The sequence below is a fragment of the Alexandromys fortis genome, unplaced genomic scaffold (genome assembly GCF_014885135.2).
Source record: "Alexandromys fortis isolate MF-2015 unplaced genomic scaffold, M_Fortis_MF-2015_v1.1 scaffold_109, whole genome shotgun sequence".
Classification (NCBI taxonomy): Eukaryota; Metazoa; Chordata; class Mammalia; order Rodentia; family Cricetidae; genus Alexandromys; species Alexandromys fortis.
Window position 1 is genome coordinate 175,852 of NW_026068005.1, and position 20,406 is coordinate 196,257.

At 36.8% G+C, this 20,406-nt stretch overlaps 1 protein-coding gene across 8 annotated transcripts in view; it reads right to left on the minus strand.

Annotated features, from left to right (window-relative positions):
• Positions 1-20,406, minus strand: part of R3hdm1 (R3H domain containing 1) — a 137,030-nt gene that overhangs the window by 87,374 nt on the left and 29,250 nt on the right. For 7 of the 8 annotated variants that reach the window (XM_050161457.1, XM_050161460.1, XM_050161455.1 and 4 more), the window contains 2 exons: positions 10,781-10,989; positions 8,776-8,986 (listed from right to left, as the gene is read on the minus strand). In XM_050161457.1, the coding sequence (XP_050017414.1) occupies positions 8,776-8,946 (171 nt within the window). In that variant the 5' untranslated portion in view covers positions 8,947-8,986; positions 10,781-10,989. Of the gene's footprint in view, positions 1-2,310; positions 2,401-2,900; positions 2,943-8,775; positions 8,987-10,780; positions 10,990-20,406 lie in introns of all 8 variants that reach the window. The other variant, XM_050161462.1, reaches the window with a different exon arrangement.

A 20,406-nucleotide genomic window follows, 5' to 3' on the forward strand; every position in this document is an offset into this window, starting at 1 on the left:
CTTCTGGCCTGCAGGCACACATGGAGGCTGAACACTGTGTACATAATAAATAAATAAATCTTAAAAAAAATCCCACCCTGGGCAGTGGTGGCACACAACTTTAATCCCAGCACTCGGGAGGCAGAGACAGGCGGATCTCTGTGAGTTCGAGGCCAGCCTGGTCTACCGACAGAAACCAAAAAGCTACAGAGAAACCCTGTCTCGAAAAATCAAAAAAAAAATTTTTTTTTAAACTTATTTCTAAGTGTGTGAGTGTTTTAGATGTGCATCTCTGTACCACATACATGCCTGGTGCCATGGAAACCAGAAGAGGTATCAGATCCCTTGGAACTGGAGTTACAGATGTGCTGCATGTAGGCACTGGGAATCAAATATGGGTCCCCTCCCTGGAAAATCAGCCAGTGCTCTTAACTGCTGAGCTATTTTTCCGGTCCATAAGAGAACTTTTAAAAACTGCTATTTCAAAGAACAATTTTATTGTTTTTTTCCTTACAGACTATGCCATAACTCACTAGCTTTACTAACAGCCATGTAATGCTTCATATGAAACAACTACATTATGTAAAACAAAGGCCCAGAGGATTAAGCTTAAAAGTATTTTAAAGGCAATTACACTCAGTGAAGCAGTTTGACGTTATTTCTGACTTTGCTAGAAAAATATTGCTAAATACATTTAATCAAATGCATATTTTATATACCTCCAATGCAAAAAAAAATCAAATGAATTCTGAATATCTGAATTACCAAAAACTTTTTAAAGTTTATTATTACCTACAAATTATTTAAAAATTCCCTTTCTTGCATCTTAGAAATAAAATATAATTTGTAAACGTGCAGGGCGGTGGTGGCGCACGCCTTTAATCCCAGCAATCGGGAAGCAGAGGCAGGCGGATCTCTATGAGTTTGAGGCCAGCCTGGTCTACAAGAGCTAGTTCCAGGATAGGAACCAAAATGCTACGGAGAATCCCTGACTCGAAAATCCAAAATAATAATAATAATAACCATAATAATAATAATAATAATTTGTAAACGTAAGACACAGTATAAGCATGTCAAAACTAGCTTATTAGGCATCTACATTATTTCTTCAGGACCATTGCTTAAGCCATGGGAAAGCAGAAAAGGTTTGCTTGAATCAACAACTGTTCTACTGACATTTGCTTCAAAAGCTTTTTTTTTTAAAAGGCAAAAGTGTTTTTTTGTTTTGTTTTGTGTTTTAAATTGGAGACAGGACTCACTGTTTATCCCTGGGTGGCCTGGAACTTGCTATATAGACCAGGGCAGCCTACTCAAAAAGATCCACCTGCTTCTGCCTCCAGGGTGCTTGAATTAAAGGTGTATCCCACTCCTCCTGCACGGCATTTCATATTTTAAAAAAGATTACAGTATGTCATGACCTTCTCTTACTAAAAAAATTCACCTGGTTTCTTAAATAAGTACCAGTTGTCTTGCTTCTTTAGAAACTTAATTTTAAGTTGCTTAAAACCTTCTTATGAAATAGAAGCCATTCTCTAGTAGCCCTAGTTATAACATTGATAATCATCGGCGAAGCTGAAAGATTCAAAGCCCATCTGCAGTTACGATTAATATTTAAAAAAAAATCAAAGCATTAAAAAGAGTATAGGTTTCAAACTCAGGAGTTTGCTTAAATCTCACTACCTTATGTTTTGTAAGAACAAACAGAAAAGTATTAGACAACTACTAAAGACCCATACAAAGTGGATACTGGCTTTACTGTGTACTCAAGCTAACCAAATTAGTAAGCAGAAGTCAGGGTAGTTCCCAAAGAAGCAACAATAACACAACAAATTCCCCACCCAAGCCCAAAATTGAAAGGGGAATTCTATCATAATTATAACCACTGAAAGTACTTTACTACTGAATACTTTTGAATAATAACTTATAACTTTCTCCTTCTTTATTTCAAGATAGAATCTTTCTGTGTAGTCCTGGCTGTCCTGGAACTTGCTCTTGTAGACCAGGCTGGCCTCGTTCTCACACAGATCTGCCTGCCTCTGCCTCCCAAGTGCTAGGATTAAAGGCGTGAGCCACCACCACCCTCTAGCTTTCTTAAAAGTCACATTCCTAGATAATCATATAATCTCAAAGGGTTTCCCAAAAGAAGAATGTCTACTGTAAGCCTCACACTGAACTAAAAAATTTTCCTAACTCATCTGGATTCTCATTAACAAGTATTATCAAATCAGTTTCATTTACTAGAAATGAAAGAATATATTCACACTCAACTTTTATTGACCTGTATCAAAGAATGGCTCCAGATAATTTTTGTTTTGCTTTATTGTTGTTTACCTGGGTCTCCTGTGAAATCTCTGCTGCAGGGGGTGGTGGAGATTCTTCACATACTGCAAGGCTCCGAACTAGCTTTAACTTTGAGCTTGACTAAAGAGAAGTATTTAAAATTAACACTACATTTCATGAATTAGGGCATATTCAAAAGCCCCTTAGAGTGTCTAAGTTTCTTTTTAGTTTCCGCCATGAATGAAAAGTAGATGAAATGTGTAAGTTAGATATATCATTAAATAGTACTAAAACCCCTGAAAGTGAATATAAACAACTGGTCTTAAAAATTATAGCAATAGCAAGAATGAGAATAATTCCAATTTCAAATTCAACAAATGGTGAGAAAGCACTTTTTCCTCTATAGTTAAAAAAAAAAGAACAACAACAAAAACCCCACCAAGGATAATTAAAAGCAATGCACAAAAGCGACTAGGCAAGACAAAAAAACCCCAAATAAAACAAAAGAAGCTTTCTGCCCCAAACAAAAGATGAAAGAAAAAAAAAACTAAACTGAATGTAGTGCTGTATGAAAACAAGAATTCATCAAGCATGAAGGAAGGCCTTCGCATGCCAGCACACCAAATAGTTAGTTACTATACCTTAGACCTTTTTCCTGTCTGTCCAAATGACTGCAGGGGCCGCTAAATATACAATAAGAAAGATTTTATTAAATTTCACACTCAAACAGAAAAATTGCTTCTTAATTCATACACCTAAACCTCAGAATGTGCTAAACGAGGAAATCAAAGATGATTCAGGGAAAAAGTATTGATTCCTCCAGACACACACTGTGAGAAGTTACTAAACCCCTCTGTGGACTGGCATTTTCTTTAAATCAGCAAATTTTTGTATTAAATGAACATTATACGGAACTTTGAAGGTGACTTTTTCATAGCAAAATAAAGTACGTTTCTTCAGTATTTTATTACTGTTGCGGTAAGTGGACAGACCAAACCATTCAGCAACTTCTATTAGTTGAAATCAGAAAGGTTCAACCTCACTAACAAAAATGTTTGAATAGTCCAAAGAGTCAGAGTTTATATTGCTTTCATCTTTCAACTGCTGAGCCTTTTCAGTAAACATGAAGGCCACACCACTAGTTTTAGTAATGAAAGCTATTCACTGGGTTTTGGGTAAGGCAATGAGGCCGGAAGGAAAGAAAGAAGGCCGACTTCAATAAAGGTAGCTAGCAAAATAGTCAGATCATTACTCATACCATCAGAGAGCTCACAGAAGCAACTAGCCATAGTCTGTGATTGAGCCTATGAAGCTTATAATGTAACTCAAAACCAGACAAATTTTAAACTCCTTCCTTCTGTCTCCTTCATATCCATCACTTCACATCTGGCTCCCCATAGGGCAGGGACCAAACATCTATTCTCAATAGTAGTAGGGAGCCAATTAGGCATCAAACACAATAATCTTCAAGCTAATCCTCAGGTTAGTAAGCTTTACATTTTAAAAAATGGAGAAAGACATTTTGTATATGAACATCCCAAAAGACTGATTCCTGAGGCCAATAGAAATACAGGCCAGAGTATGAAAATGTTAAAACCTCTATTTTGGATCTTAAGGCCTTTAAAAGATTAAAACACCATATTCCTAAAATTTTGACTCTAGACCATGAAGTTAACAATAAAACCTAAGAAACAGAAAACCAAGAATGAAGAGACAGAGAAAAGAAAAAAGACCTGCTTATGTAGGAAAAGCAGTCTGAATATGTTTGCACAGGGGAGTACTGCCCTAAGAGGAACCTAGCATCGATGTATTAATTTCAACTTGGTCTCCTCTTCCCTTTATTTCCATGTGACTAACAGATAGTGAAGAGTGGAGTTTTAGTTAGTCACATGGAAATAAGACAGACACAGTTCCTGCCTGCTCTTAAGGTCTCACAGTCCAGAAACAGTTACAAATTAGTTAAACTCAACCTAAGTGCTTCTGAATCTCAGTATAGTAACCTGACACTCCACCTATACATGTATGTGACAAATATACAGATATGGGAGATAGAAATCCAAAGACATTTCCCAAGAATGATTTCCCATTCTTTTGATAATTAAAGGATACGCAAAGCTGGGCTCTGCTGTGAAGGGATTTTACAGAAATAGGTGCTCGCCGCCGAGTCACAACTGAAGTAGCTCTAACCCATCAGTGAGCCTCTTAAAAGCTGAGTTTTCTTTGGTTGAGATAAAACTGTCAAGTCTTAGAGATTTAAAAGATTCAAATGCACTGTTGCTTTGAAGATAAAAAGGCTACCCAGGAAACATGGACCTTATAGCAACTTTGGAACTGAGGTCTGCTGAAAAAGGAATGTACCTTGATGCCTATTCTTTCTAAACCCTTCCAAAGAGGATCAGGGTGGCTCTTGACTTTGGCTCTGTAAAACTTTAAGCAGAAAACCCGGATATAATCTACTGTAAACTCCTAATGGGGAGTCACCGTAAGTCTCTAAGGTTCTGATATTTAGCAAGAGGAAACAAATATACTAATAATGTAAGTAAAGTGCCAAAGAGGCATTATTACATAAAATTATTTATTTCTTTCCATCTCAAGTAGAAGATACATACTGTATAAAATATACTAGAAAATCTGCTAAATGCACCAGCACACACAATAGAACAGAGAAAATTATTTCTGCTTATAAAAGTAGATGTCCCTCATTTATTTATTTTTATTCTGCTGCCGGTTTGACTTGGCTTTGAATAGCAATTCTTACAGTTTGATTTACAATCACTTTGTAAAGTGGATTTTATTTATTTGGAGCACATGTTTCACTTTTAGTAGAACCTTATTTTGACAGTAAAAATATAGCAACTCTTTTAAGTCTCTTACTAGTAGTGAGAAATACTGAGTGAATTAGAATTTAGAAAGCTGAAGGGCAAGCCCCAATTTATATAGTTTATCTTGTTTATAACAAAGAACAAACAGAAACTAGGTCAACAAATGGGTACATACTATAGAACATTCTTAATGAACTCTTAGTTTTAAACTGATAACACACTGGCAGAGACACCAGTTACTAGAGTTTGGAGATAAACTGAGGAAGATCCAAGTAATCTTCATGTTTATACTGTGTGCTAGCACAGACTATTTGCCAATCCAGTATCATTCAATTTAGAGAAAATCCAACTTATTTCATGAAGGGAGTCATTCTTATTCATAACCAGTAATTTTATTGTTAGGTTCAAACCCAGACAAATGGCTGGGGTGCCTACTTAACATATCAAAGCAGACCTGGCTGCCAGGTTCTCCCAACTTCCCCCAGTCCCTAACTGTTACAGGACCCTCTTGGCTGGAACATCCTTCCCTATATAATCTGCTGCACCTGGTTCCCCTCTCCCCCCCCCCCCCCCCCCCCCCCCCCCCCCCCCCCCCCCCCCCCCCCCCCCCCCCCCCCCCCCCCCCCCCCCCCCACCCCTCCCCCCACCCCCCCCCCCCCCCCCCCCCCCCCCCCCCCCGCTTTCCCACAGGGCCCAGCTCACTCAGGTCATGCCCACTCTGAACTCTCCCAGACGCCCCTGCCTCTGACTGTGCTCTCCTACATTTCCATTAGCTTTCTCTCCATCATACCTAGAAGCAGCCATGTCCTTTCCTTTTTCTTTTTTCATTCAATTAACAAAATGAACTGTAACATTTGAAACGTTTTTACTAAGACAGACCACACCTTGCAGGTTACTAATTTGCACTGCATTTCTGTACAACAGTAAGGATTAAGAGTAATTATGTGGAAGAATAGAATGAATTCAGTACTTAGCTAAAGATAAAAAACAACCAATGAACCAAGAGTGAAAACAACCAATGCCAGGCTGACAAATGAAAACAATGTTTTCCTAAGAGAGATGGAAAAAGAAAGTCAATAAATCAACAAGCCAAATGCAATCACCAATTTAATGTTACCACTTAATCCTTTCAGCCATAGACTATGAGGTTAAAATCCAAAGGTCTATCTTAGATATTCAAACAAAGTTCCCAAGAAAACTCATCACAGTCACATGGTCAATTATTCCACATGAAGACAAGAGTTCTCCATTATAACGGTGAATATATAAAAATTATCCAATGTAAAAAACTATACAAGTATTTCTTTATCTCCATGCTTATGAATGCCATCACCATTATTTGTATATGACCCAAGATCAATTGAGAATGAAGAACGAATTCTAGAAATAATTTTAAATAATAATGTATTGTTTGGAAAGTGAATTCTAAGTTTTCAAAGTTGTTAAACTTATTTAATGTTTATAAAATTCAATAAAAGCAAACCAGATAAATAGGCTTAAAAGACTAAAGTTGTGTTGAAATTGCAATTTTGGGAAGGTGTTAAAAAACAAGCTTTAGGGGCTGGAGAGATGGTTGAGAGCACTGCCTGCTCTTCCAGAGGTCCTGAGTTCAATTCCCAGCAACCGCGTGGTGGCTCACAACCATCTGTAATGAGATCTGGTGCCCTCTTCTGGCCTGCAGGCATACATGCAGACAGAATGCTGTATACATAATAAATACTTAAAAAAAAGCTTTATTGTTGAAGAAGAAACTCTATCTTGCATGACAAGGGAGGGAGAAATTTGAGAAACTGTGTAGCCGTGTTTTTAGTAATTGATAATAGCAAGATTATTAAGATAATATTGTATAAACTGAGCTACGGTTGAGGGTAAGGTTTTTCTTATAGATATGAGGAAGAGTAAAGCCAGAGGCAAGTGGTATAGTCCATAGAAGAAATCAAAGTAGTACTGAAGGTTAGCACAAGCTTTGGTACACTAATAGGTACCACAGATAGCCAGTTTCTTTTGGACTTGATCAGACAAATATTATACTTTGCATTTGTTTTATCAGTTAAGAAATCTGTTGCCTATTCAACCACTCTCAGGTATGCCCCGATGTGTTTTACTTTCTCCACCACCCCCAATATAGGATTACTTATGTATTTTCTGTACTGAAGACATGAACTCAGGTCCAGGACCTCAATTTGTGCAAGAGACACTTAACCAATTGAGCAATCTCCCCAAGCTCCTGATGATTAATCCTAATTTTCAGCTTTAATGGTGGAGGCCCAAAAATGTGAGCCTATTTTTACCTTATCTGATGGTCAGAGGGTTTGGAGGTTGCTCAAAATGGCTCACAAGTGTAGCGACACATTCTGACTCAGGATGTGATGATTTGTTTTTGTTTTTTTTTGTTGTTGTTGTTGTTTTGTTTTGTTTTTGATGGCTCATACAAGAGATCCATTCCATCCCGACAGACAGTCAGGATATGCAAATGTACTTTTGTTCCTTTTTTTTTTTTGTAATATGGGGTTACCTGGGGAATGGCTTCCTTTAGGACACTTGGTCTAGAGTGGCTCTTCTGCCTAAATAACAGAATGCTAATGACTTGATGCCTTAAAGTGTTAAAGCATTAACACTTTATCCTTTGCACCATGTTAAAGAAATATTTTGGTTGCCTTTTCTCACCCTTTTTTATATTGAGGTATAAAAGCACATGGAAACTTAAATGCAGACAATTCAGTATTCATTGGAATGCCCTCCCAGTACTATTCTACGGTTTTTGTTTTATTATTTTTCACTTGTCTTCATATTCCTTACTAATATTTCTAAATCCCCACGCCCTTATCCTGGCAAGAAGTGTTTTTGTTGAGGCTGGTCCCCGACATACGGTACCCAACGTGGGGCAAGAGGTGAACCCAAAACGCACAAAAGCGTAGCCAGGTGTACAGTATGTTGAGGGACCCCACAAAAAAATTATATATATAAGTGGAGAGGTGAGTAATGAACGTTCAAAAATAAATAACAGATAATAAAAAAGGAAAGAGAAAGGTTAAGCAAAAAATCAGAGGAATATTTCCTAAAACTTAAATTTTTAGTCTCTGCCTGGAAATAAAAACCTTCTCAACGGTTGGTTCTAAATTATCATGCATGCACAGCAACAAAACCATTAGGTAAAATCTGCCCCTTCCCCACAAGCTTCTTTACTCAGAGTAAATCTTCTGCAGGTTTGACCACTCTGTTTCTCTCTCCTCTAAGAGTTCTTAGGTTAAATTCTGATCAATTACAGCACATGAAGAGAAGTGACGTGTAAATGTAGAATACTGGCTACACACGAATGTAAAGAATCATACCATGTGAAACATATAAGCTAATCAAAGACCTAAGACTCAGCAAGCTGTCAAGATAACTCAAAAAATAAGCTAGTAAATATGTCAGCTGAAGAGTCAACTGGCCCTTTTAGAATTGTTAAAAGTGGCTAGCGAGTGGTGGCCCACACCTTAACTCAGGAGGCAGAGGCAGACTGATCTCAAGAGATCGAGGTCAGCCTGGTCTACAGAGCTAGTTCCATCCAGTACAGGCAGAGCTACACAGAGAAATTCTGTCTCGAAAAACCAAAAGAGAAAAAAAAAGATGTGAAAAATGAGTTCGATACAAAAAGCACACTATACAATGAATATTAGGTAATTTTAGCCATGGAGAAAACTCTGTTTACCTGCAAATCAATATTGTTGTCAATACAATGTTCATTCTTCTCTGCCAAAATCTTCCCATAGTTTTCTGATTTAATAAGATTTTCAACTCTGGTTGTATCTTTCACTTCTGCCTCCAAATCCTTCATTGTTTCAGTTTCATCTTTTATAATAACAATATCAGACATCCTCATTAGCAAAGGTTACTTTAGAATTCTACAGGGAACTTGAAGCCTTGGCAAAAAAGAAAAGTAATCTTAATTTAGTTTGAAACATTCTTTATATTCAGTTACTACATAATATTAACTAAAGACTTCTGATTTCCAAGAACAATGCTGAATGCACAGAAGCAAAAGCAAAATTCCTACCTTCAAGGTAGATATTCCTTAAAAATGTTACAATACAGTGAGAAGAGACCTGAGCTAGATCAAGATGAGAAGTGGCTGAATGATTACTTAAATATACTTAGATAACATTAAAGTATCCTTCCTTAAGAAATACTATCAACATTTCCCCACATCCTCCTCTACTCTGAATATTCACTATTCCCATATAGTAAATGCATTTTCCCGTCACAGTTTACACTTTGACTCCTAAAATTGCAAGCTTTAAAATTTTTCCTGGTCAGGCAGCAGTGGTGCAGAGGCAAGCAGATCCTGTGAGTTCAAGGCTAACCTGGTCTACAGAGCAGTTCCAAGATAGCCACAAAGAAACGCTGTATCAAAAAAACAAACAAAACAAAAAGGAAAAAAAAAACTGCCCCGATTTAATCATAAAAATGAAAAGCAAATATTCTATATAAAACACATTTGTGAGTCTGGGCTAACAATTCTGTTTTATAATGTAAACAAAGCGTTAATGTCTTTTGATTCATGTGATTCAATGCCAAAAAACATGTATAATCATACACTCTAGAAAATGAACTTCCTGAGAATCAAATGACTGGGACTCATGGAGGCAGGCAGAGATGGTGAGCCTGTAAGGGTCTGACCTAGGTCCTCTGCATATTTGTTATGGCTGAAGAGTTTGATGTTCTCATGGAACAATGGGAACAGGTGAGGTAGCTTACTCTTTTGTCTACTTATGGAACTGTTTTCCTCCTAGTGAGTTACTTCATCCAGCCCGGTTTTATTGTAGTATATTATGTCATGTTTGGTTGCTGTCCCTGGGGGGACCTGTTCTTTTCTGAGCAGAGACAGAGGGAGGTGAAGAGGTAGGGGCAATGGAAAGTTGGGTAGGAAAGGGAGGGGAAACTGCAAACAGGATGGAATATATGAGAAAATAAAAAGGAAAGAAATGAGCTTTCTGAGAGATCAGACACGGACATTAGTATATTTCATGTAACTGGTGAATCTAAGAGAAAAAGTGGGAATTTCATCCCAGATATCAGGAACAGGAATGCATCAGAGATTAAGCAAAAACTAGAGGCAGAGACACATGGAAAATGGGGTGAAACTGGTATGGAAACGGTCAACTACAAAACGAAGGAATGGTTGGTTTATGAGACACACTGTAAAATCCTTTCAACTTTATTATAATTTTGACAGTTTTTATAATTAAGTCACGATGAAAAAAAAACTTCAGTAAATTTGTCTTCTCTTTAACAAACTGGAAAATTAAAAGCCCCCCCCCACAACAAAAGCCTTAACAGATAAATACATTTGAAAACTGAAAAAGTAATTCATAAAATCATAGACTAATCTGAATTAGAAAAATAAAAACAAAGACACATCTTATTTAGACAGGGTTGCAGTGCAGCACCTGTGAGAGGGAGGGGCTGACTCACCTGTAGTAAGATAAGTTTGGCAATATTTTGGGGTACTCTAACAAGCCAGCAAGCAAACAAGCAACCAAAATGTCATCTGTAATTTGATCCCAAACCAGAAGTTCATTAGCTCATTCTGAAAACAATTCAGGTTGCAAAGTAGAGAGAAGGTAAATTGGCAAAGAAAGATATTCAAGCCCTTCATTTCCTTCTGAATGAACTGTAAAGAATACAGGCTACCCAAAGACATAGAAGAACATTACCTGATGTGTCCTATGGATCTGGGATTGTGGTGTTCCACAAAAATAAAATAAAATAGCCCAATGTTCCTTTTCACAGTTGTCAGCCAGGATGTCAATTGTATTGAACCAACAGTAATCTCGCGAGAGGAGTCCCATGTCCTTGTCACCACTGTAGATTCCTGGGCTGAAATGGACTGTCTTGGATCAAATATATCATACCTTCCAGTGGCCTACAGTAAAAACAAAAAACATTAAAAAACTAAAATAAATAAACAAACAGGATAGGAACATGGAACACTCTACAGTTACTTAGAAATTAAAAAGCTATTGTTGAAGATCACATTACTTTCTAAACAAGGGTCAGAATGTTTTTAACTAATTCTGAGGTATAAGGAAGGAGTCATCTGAGACAACAGAGCTGATCTAAAAGGCAGAGGGGAGAGAAGAGGAAGCAACAAATATACAACATGGTTAGGCAGCAGGGAGGATGGCAGCCCTACTTTATCAATCACTTTAAGTCCAAGAGGTAGGGTTTCACCTAGAACTCTAACTATGGATCGAAGACTGTAATTCAAGATAACAATAGTATATCTTGGAGCTTTAAAAGAAGGTTGTAATAATCCACTTAATGTTCCCAAAGAAATCCATTGTGCCTGATAAAAGAAAATGTATATATAAAGGGTGGAATGAGTTTTAGTGACATCTATAAAAAAAAAAATCAATACCCAAAATTCTCACCATATTGTATTTAAAACATTTTCAAAAATTATTTAGGATAGTGGTGATTGTAATGTGTGGCACGGCACACACCTCCAGAGATCAGAGGACAACTGCAGGAACAGGGTCTTTCTTTCCTCCTGGTGAGTTCCAGGGGGTGCCAGGCTTCCTGCCTTTACTAACTTTACATCTCACCAGCCCTCCCATGTATTTTTAAAGTCAGTTTTATTGTGTTTGGTGCAAGTGAAAGCTATTAAGCAAGAAGAGAACACTGAAAAAGATCACATGGCTCTTCCAATTTCCTTTAACAATATTCAGATAAAAAGAATAATATAATTTTAGGTAAAACAACTGAACACAATGAGATCTAATACAAAGAGCACTAATGGTAACACAGTTGTGCATGCATGACAGAACAATTCACATCTTATACAAACTCTTCAAAAACTGCTTTAAAAAGCATTTATGCAAACCAAAATTACCCTGAAATTTCATTATACATCAGCCAGAATGGCCAAGATCAATAGACAAATGACAGCTCCTGCTGACAAGAATGTAGGATAAATGGAACACTCTTCCATTGCTGGTAAAAGTACAAGCTTGTACAGTCACTATAGAAGTCATATAGCAGTTATTCAGGAAGCTGGGAATAGAGCTACCTCAAGACCCAGCTATACCACCCTTGGAACCCAAAAGGACTCTACATTTTACTACACAGACACTCCCTCATCCATGTTCATTGGTGCTCTCTTCAATCATAATAGCCAGAAACTGAAAACAGCCTAGACATATATGGATCAGCAAATAAATGAATAAAGAAAATGTGGTAATTTACACAATGGAATATAATTCAGTCGTTAAAAACAATAAACCTCCTGGGCAGTGGTGGTGCATGTGTTTAATCCCAGCACTTGGGAGGCAGAGGCAGGTGGACTGCTCTGAGTTCAAGGCCAGCATCATCTACAAAGTGGATTCCAGGACATCTAGGGCTATTACACAGAGAAACCCTGTTTCAAAAACAAAAACAAACACACACACACAAATCCCACAAAATCATGAAATTTGCAGGTAAATGAATGGAGCTAGGAAAAAAACAACATGAGAGGCAACCTAGACACAGAAAGAGAAATATAGTATATATTCCCTTAAATATGGATGTTAGTTCTTAATTCTTCGATAGGCATGCTATAATCCATATAATCATGGTGGTTAGGTGAATAAAGGTCTAGGTAAGAGCTGAGGCTCTCCCGAGGAAGGGGAAATAGAATATACAGTTATGGAAAGATGGACAGACAAGAACAAAAGGACGAAATGAAGAGGAGAGTAAAGACATTCCTTTTCGCATGCATCAAGTTTCTTTTATAAAATTATTAAATGTGCAACAACTGGCAAACACCCTGTTTTATAACTTTTAATGTGCTGCTACCTTTACTTAAATTGTCAATTATATTTTTTCTAAAAAAAATAAAAACAAAGCCCTTGCTCAAGGCAGCATCTCTAAGGATCACACAAGGTGGGGGACTCAAAAGGTTTTGTTTCTCTTTTTGGTAAAAGAGCAGTTTACTGGTGGGGCGGTGGTAGAGGTAGGAGGATCTCTGTGAGTTTGAGGCCAGCCTGGTGGTTTACAAGTCCTAGTTCCAGGACAGACTCCAAAGCTACAGTGAAACCCTGTCTTGAAAACAAAACAAAAGAGCAGTTTAGATTTTAGTAACAAATAGCTTCAAAACAGCCATTACCAACCCTATAAAGTATGTGAGGGGCTGCTGCTTAACACAAACAACCCTCAGCTGCTTGCTGTATCCAGAGATTCATCACCACAAGACATACTGAGCTGTCATACTGGCTCAGCTTCCTAGGGCTGCAAGCTGAATGAATGGAAAGGGTGTAATGTTTCAATTTTTAAAATGACTTCACTTCATATTTCTAGCTATGCCTCGTTTTGTAGTCAATACTTAGTAAATTTCTTTTGTACTGTAACTTTCATTCAATGTTCAATTTTTGTTGTTGCTCATGTCTGCAGTACTATAAAAGTACTAGGACAATAAAATGTTCTGTTACTTCCCCCGGGTGACCCTGTATGGAAATCTAAATTATCATATGCTCAGTTATTGTAGGTCACTGTTTAATTTGAAGACAAGTCTGGGCCAGGGATGTGACTCAATTGGTAGACAGCATTCCATACCCAGACACTGAATAAACCTGGTGTGGCTGTGAAGGGGGAGGAAGGAAAATCAGAAGTTGAAAGTCACCTTCAAATACACATAGAGCTCATTCCATCTGGACTATATGAGACCCTATTTTGGTGAACAACAACAAAAACCACCTGAAAATCACAGTGTGTAGCATCTGTGGGAGTGTCTGCTAGTGTGTAGACATCAGCCACACGCTGCTTGGAGTATTTGAAAATAAGTAAACAATAAAAGTTAAAAATAACAGACTAAGTAAGCACCAATTAACAGACCAGATAAAGTAGCAATTCTTAGACCACCTCGCTAAAACCAAGGGCTTTCTAGTCTGCCATAGCACTAGCACAGGGGTTTCCTCCCACATGCAGACTCAGAGACCATGTGATTTTTAGGAGTTCATGGCTCCTCACAATCACCACATAAATCTTAACAAACCTTGATTTTTATTTCCTGCATGCATATTATATAAATGTACAATCAAAGATTTACATTAGCTACATGTAGACATATAAACACATCAGAAAATATGCAAACCATATAACAAAATGATGTATAACTATATAAATCAGATTTACATAAGATCATTTAATGCGACATATTTATAATACTATATGATGCATCCCATTTTATAACACACATGTATAAGAGTTGTTGGTGCCTATCTATAATCCTAGCACTTCAAATGCTACATGACAGCAATTTTGAAGCCAGTTTGAAATATATAGTAGAGAAACCGTATCTTGACACATATACAACTATGTTTGTATGCTAGTCATGTATATGCATCTGGAGAACTAAGAATTAAGAAATATATATTTACATGCATATAAACTTGCTCTGCTCTGCTCAAGAGAGAACATAGGGCTAAGTACTGAGATATTAACTGAGCTTCCTTGAATCCACTGTATTCACTTTGACTTAGAGAAATTTAGAGGGTAAATAATATTGAGTATACAGACTGAGTAGCTTTTGTCCAATTGCTAAAGATCAGCAGTGTTTTGTTTTTAAAAACATTATGCCCTATTTTAGAGCTGGAGAGATGGCTTGGAGATTAAGAACATCTGTCCTTTTTGCAGAGGACCCGTTCAGTTCCCAGCATCCATTACCAGGTGGCTCATGATTGCCTAAAATTCCAACTCCTGGCACTCTGATACGATACCCTCTTCTGGCCTTTTTGGGCACCTGAACATACATGATACATATACAGACAAGTAGGCATATGCATACATACCCTTTTAAATGACATTTGCATATATGTGTACATATATGCTTGTATATCCAACTTTTTATACATACAAACAATAGGGTGTCTGTCTGTCTACCTTGCCTAGAGGTAGTTTTATTTATATTTTTAACATTCCTTTCATTTTGACTTTTACACAAAATGAAGCGTAGAATTTTCTTTATGTCATCATTTTCCTCAGACAGATTATTTTGCATTTTGGATTTGGGAATTAGGAATGCCAGACTGTATTCTGTAGCAAAATTAACACAAATCAATTGAAATGAGTATTGATTAGCTATAGAGGAATAAGAAGACTTACAGAGACAATGAACTTTTTTGGGGGGGGTGATCTAATTTCACCTCCACATCAAGGATCTAATCATATAGCAGAGACATATAGTACAAAGCAGTAGAGCCATTAAAAGAAGGTAGAAGTAATAAGTGCTTGAATTCGGCAGTGGGAGATAGAGGTATATGTTAAAACAGATTTAAATAATGATATAAAAAGGTCACAGAGGTATTGAAAAATACAAGTTTATTCATAACCTACAATATTATTAAGAGGGAATTAACTATAGGTATCTTTATTTTTAACTGCTTTCTACAAACCTGAAAATTTAATAGAAATTTTCATTTAAGAGAAAAACCTCTGTCTCTTAATGACCTGTCCATGTACAGTATGTAATAACTTCAATCTAATTACAATGCTTCAAGCATGAAGCTCTAAAGAAAACGGAAAAAGGTTAGATGTCTGTTTATTTTGATATATAACCTTAGGATCACAACTCTTTACTTACTAGTTTGAGAGAGAACAGAATTTAACATAAATTAAATGCAACCAGTAACTGCTGCTGACTAAACAGCGACGACAAGAAAAAAGGTTAAAATCAGCTGCACATCTACAGTAAATGAAAACTGAAACCTTACATATGAAGCAGTGGGAGAAAGAGCCATGAGAGCAAGCAATGGAAAACAAAAAAACCCCAAAGACCAGTAGTCAGAGGCAGGTCTATAAACACAACAACAATGAGAGAAGCACAGAAGAATGAGGAGGGGCCAGAGGAGGGATGAGAGTATGTCAGACACAGGTCATCAGACAGACAGACCAGAGACTAGAAGAAAGGAAGAGAGAGAAGGAGGGAAAGGGAAAGAAAAAGAAAATCAGTGGATGTTGGGAAGAGAAGAAGGGAGAACAGGAGCGAAGAAATTAGTATAGAATCAGAAAGAGGAAGGGTGAGTCACCAAGTAGACGGACAGTTTTCTGATGGAAACATCTGAGACAAAGTGAGAAAGAAGATTGAAGAGGGGGAGATGAATACAATAGAAGAGGCAAAAAGAGACACAGACAAAAACAACAACCCCAACAACAAGAAGAAACAATAAAGGAACAGGGGACGGGGTAAAGAGAGCTAGGATGCTTGGGTGACAGCAGCTGTTAAGAATATATAAGAATATAAGGTAAGTACTGCTTGTTTTAACTTTTAGTACTTTTTGAAGTTTTCAATATAAAATTGAAAAAATCTGAAGCTTAACAAGAAATAGTGATAGGATTTTCTGAGCATGAGGTTGAAATGATAATTTCCATAAAAGTCTAGATTCAATAATAGGTACTAGTGTATTTATGAATCTAATTACAAATAGAAATGAGAACTGGAGGAGGAAGAAAAATGATACCTAGTATTCATAAACAGCCATTTAGTGATTTTCCTATGTTCTCTAAAACGAATTGTTTCTTAAGAACAAAAGAACTGTTATACAAGGGGAGACGTTTAAAAATAGCACAGCAATTAGAAATCTTGAAATTTCAACTAATTCCAGGTAAAAAGCATGTAAACTCTTAAAAATTACCTATAAAATTTTATAAACAAGCCAGTTACACCACTGGGGACATGTTGTCATTATTAGCATAACCCAGGAGGTAAGAGTCCAGTTTTGAGGAACCAGAAAACAAGGTGGATGTCAAGGTTTTCAGAAAACAGATAATTTCAAGAATTAGAGGTAGACTGGTATTTTTCCTCTTTTTGTAACACTAGGTATTTCATTATGCCAACTACAGCAAAGACATATCTAGGTTTTTTTCCCTAAGTGCTTGAAAAATTACCTACACCTCCCCAATCAAGGACACAAATAGTAACATGGGTTTTGAAAGTTAAGGGTGCTTAATTTCTTCCTTTCCAACCAGTATCCCATTCACATTGTATTTATTTCATAAAGAAATTTAAAAACTGAACAAGTCAATAGCCTGCCCATTTTATAACGAACCTGAACAAGACATTTTTAAACTATATTTTGCCATATATATATACACACACACACACAAATACAAATCAGCACAGATGTAAATAGCTACATCCACATGATATAAAAATATTTTTGAAAAACCGAGGTACAGAGAGAAATTGGCATTCCTCTAGAGAAGTACAGGACTCTTACCCATCTAAATGCACATACATCTTTGTAAAAATAAATATTTTTAAATGCCCAAATTTTGGATTTTATTGCATATATCCACTAATAAAAATGATGGTACTAAGTGAACAAACATAATTTATCTTTTCAATTGCCTTTCATATGCATTTAACAAATGAGTTCAGAATTACATACCTTCATTGCCCTGGTATTTGCTTCATCATATAGAGTTACTGAAGGTTTACATTCCATACTGTCTATACACTGTCGCTCCGCATTGCTCCTCTACAGAGTCAAACACACATGTACGAGCGCAAACGAACGAACGAACGAACGAACGAACACACACACACTCAGATTAGTCAGGCACCAGAAGCAGAATAAAGCACTTACTGAAGACTAAGAGACAATAGAAATCAACAACTGTATGTTGTGATGTCAGTAATTCTCTAGCCAGTCACCATCCAGAGTATCTGGAATGCATCAGAAGCTATATTGAGCTTCTTCATTAGCAAGTCAGAAGCAACGATATAAAAGCCAAGAATCCTAATGTACAAAGACTGTCAGAATTTTGGAAATCTCTTGCTATTAAAATATTTTTGCACCAGGATACCAATCTCATCATGATGCAAAAAAGCAAGATGGTCATATTTTCTAAAGAATAAAATATGAATCTGGTTGATATATATATATAAATTTTAGGGTTTTGTTTTTCTCAGGTCAGGATCTCACTATGTAGCTAGCTCTCTGGCTGTCTTGGAACTTACTAACAGCCTGGCTTTGAGCTCACACAAATCTATCTGACTCTGCCTCCTGAGTACTAGAATTAAAGGTTTGCACCATAACGCCTACAATATATATAAATTTTAAGCAACTCTCTAATTTAAACATTAAAAGCCCCCCAACATACACATACATACACACAGACACATACACACCCTGTCTCCAAAAGCTAAAAATTACATGACACTTTAGCATCTTCAGACTGAAAGAAAATGCAGTTAGAGCACAATTCATTGTTGTTTAAATTATTTTTGCTAAAATAAAACAACTTGCATATCCAGGCAGGAGCATTACTTCTTCACACCAATAGATGGAGACAGTGACAAGCTATGGCACAGGGTGGCTCAGAGAGATGCAGATGTCAACCCTTAGTCCAAGGATAACTTAAAAGAAACGGAAATAAAAAAAACTTGGTGTGATTCATTAAGCATGAGAAGACAAAATAAAATGAAAAAAAATCATTTTCATCTCTTGGGCAAAACACTGAATAACTGGAACAAGTCTTTTTATTCTTTTTTTTTTTTTTTTTTGGTTTTTCGAGACAGGGTTTCTCTGTGGCTTTGGAGCCTATCCTGGCACTAGCTCTGTAGACCAGGCTGGTCTTGAACTCACAAAGATCCACCTGCCTAAGTCTTTTTATTCTTATCTGCCTTAGTTTCCTATTCTGTTACACAAAGACTGCATCTCCACAAGCATGCAGAAATGCTCTAAGGATCCTATCTGACAATGTTCACATAATACTTGCACTAACTGAAGAAAAGTATGCAAACCATTAGCTAGAAATCATAAAACTAAAATGTCTTATATAAAGTGTATAATCTAACAGTCTATGAGATCAGCTAGTTGGGCTCATTTTAGACGTGGGACAAACACTAAGACAAAAGATATAGACTTTAGAGTGCCAAAGTACTATTATATTCCTCTCCAAAACATACAAACAAACAAACAATAACCCCCCCCCCCAAAAAACCCAAAAACAAGAAGCTCTGGTTCAGGTTCACAGACTTAAATATATATATATATCCACAAACTTTTCTCTGACTATTCAACAAAGATGATCTAACAATTCATAAAAGAAATGAAGAGAGGGAGAAAAGAACCTTTCTAACTCAGTTTAACATACACAGGATAACAAAGCCAACTTAGATAATTAATGGTATAGCACTGAAAATAAGGTTCTGTGTCTAACTTAGAAGTTAAAGATTAAAAAGGGTTGTTTATTACTGGAGTTTGCTTTCCCCCTTGAGTGCTGAGGACTATGTCCAGCCTAACTGGGCTGATCAATAAGCACTGTGCACCACAGGGGTTTTACTATCAGCAGAAAAGCCTTTTTTAAAAAACAGCCAGGTGGTGGTGGTGGTGCACGGCTTTAATCCCAGCACTCGGGAGACAGAGTCAGGTGGATCTTTGTGAGTTTGAGGCCAGCCTGGTGGTCTACAAGAGTTAGTTCCAGAACAGGCTCCAAAGCTACAGAGAAACCCTGTCTCGAAAAAAACAAACAAACAAACAAACAAAAAACAAACCAACAACAACAAAACCCCACATATATATTAAAGGGAAGCTTGAACTTGACAACAATAAAACTATTTTAAATGTGTTAATTATGATTTGTCATATTTAAATGAATGCTGAATTTGTAAGACCTAGTAATTTCCAAATCTTAAATGCATTTTGGTTTGTCATACCATAAGTGCTTTGCTTTGTTTTATTATATGTGTCAGTGTGTCTTGAAATTATGCATGCTATAAGAAGCAAAGATTTTATCTGAGAAAAATCACTTGTACCCTTTGTTAGAAGCAGTAACTATTTCTGGAAAAACTGAGCTGGTATGATTGATTTGGGGGAACTTAGACTAGCATTCGATGTTAATATTTTTTAAATAGCTGAACAGAACATACATGACAAAGGATGGAACAATGGAGAAATGAGAATGGGAAGGAAACTGCAGACAAACTAATATGAAACTCCTCAGACAAGATACTCTAGCATAGCTGTTATTTAGCTCCTCATGTAATAGTCATTTATGCTTGTTCAACCCTAAATATGTAACAATTATACAGTTTAGACTATTGACCATTCTTTAAGAAAGCTACCCTAAACTTATAAAAACATAAAATTTAGGGGACTGAAGAGATAGGTCAGTGGTTAAGAACACTCCCAACAACTACATGGACTCTCACAACCATTTTTTTTTTTTTTTTTTTTTGGTTTTTCGAGACAGGGTTTCTCTGTGGCTTTAGAGCCTGTCCTGGAACTAGCTCTGTAGACCAGGCTGGTCTCGAACTCACAGAGATCCGCCTGCCTCTGCCTCCGAGTGCTGGGATTAA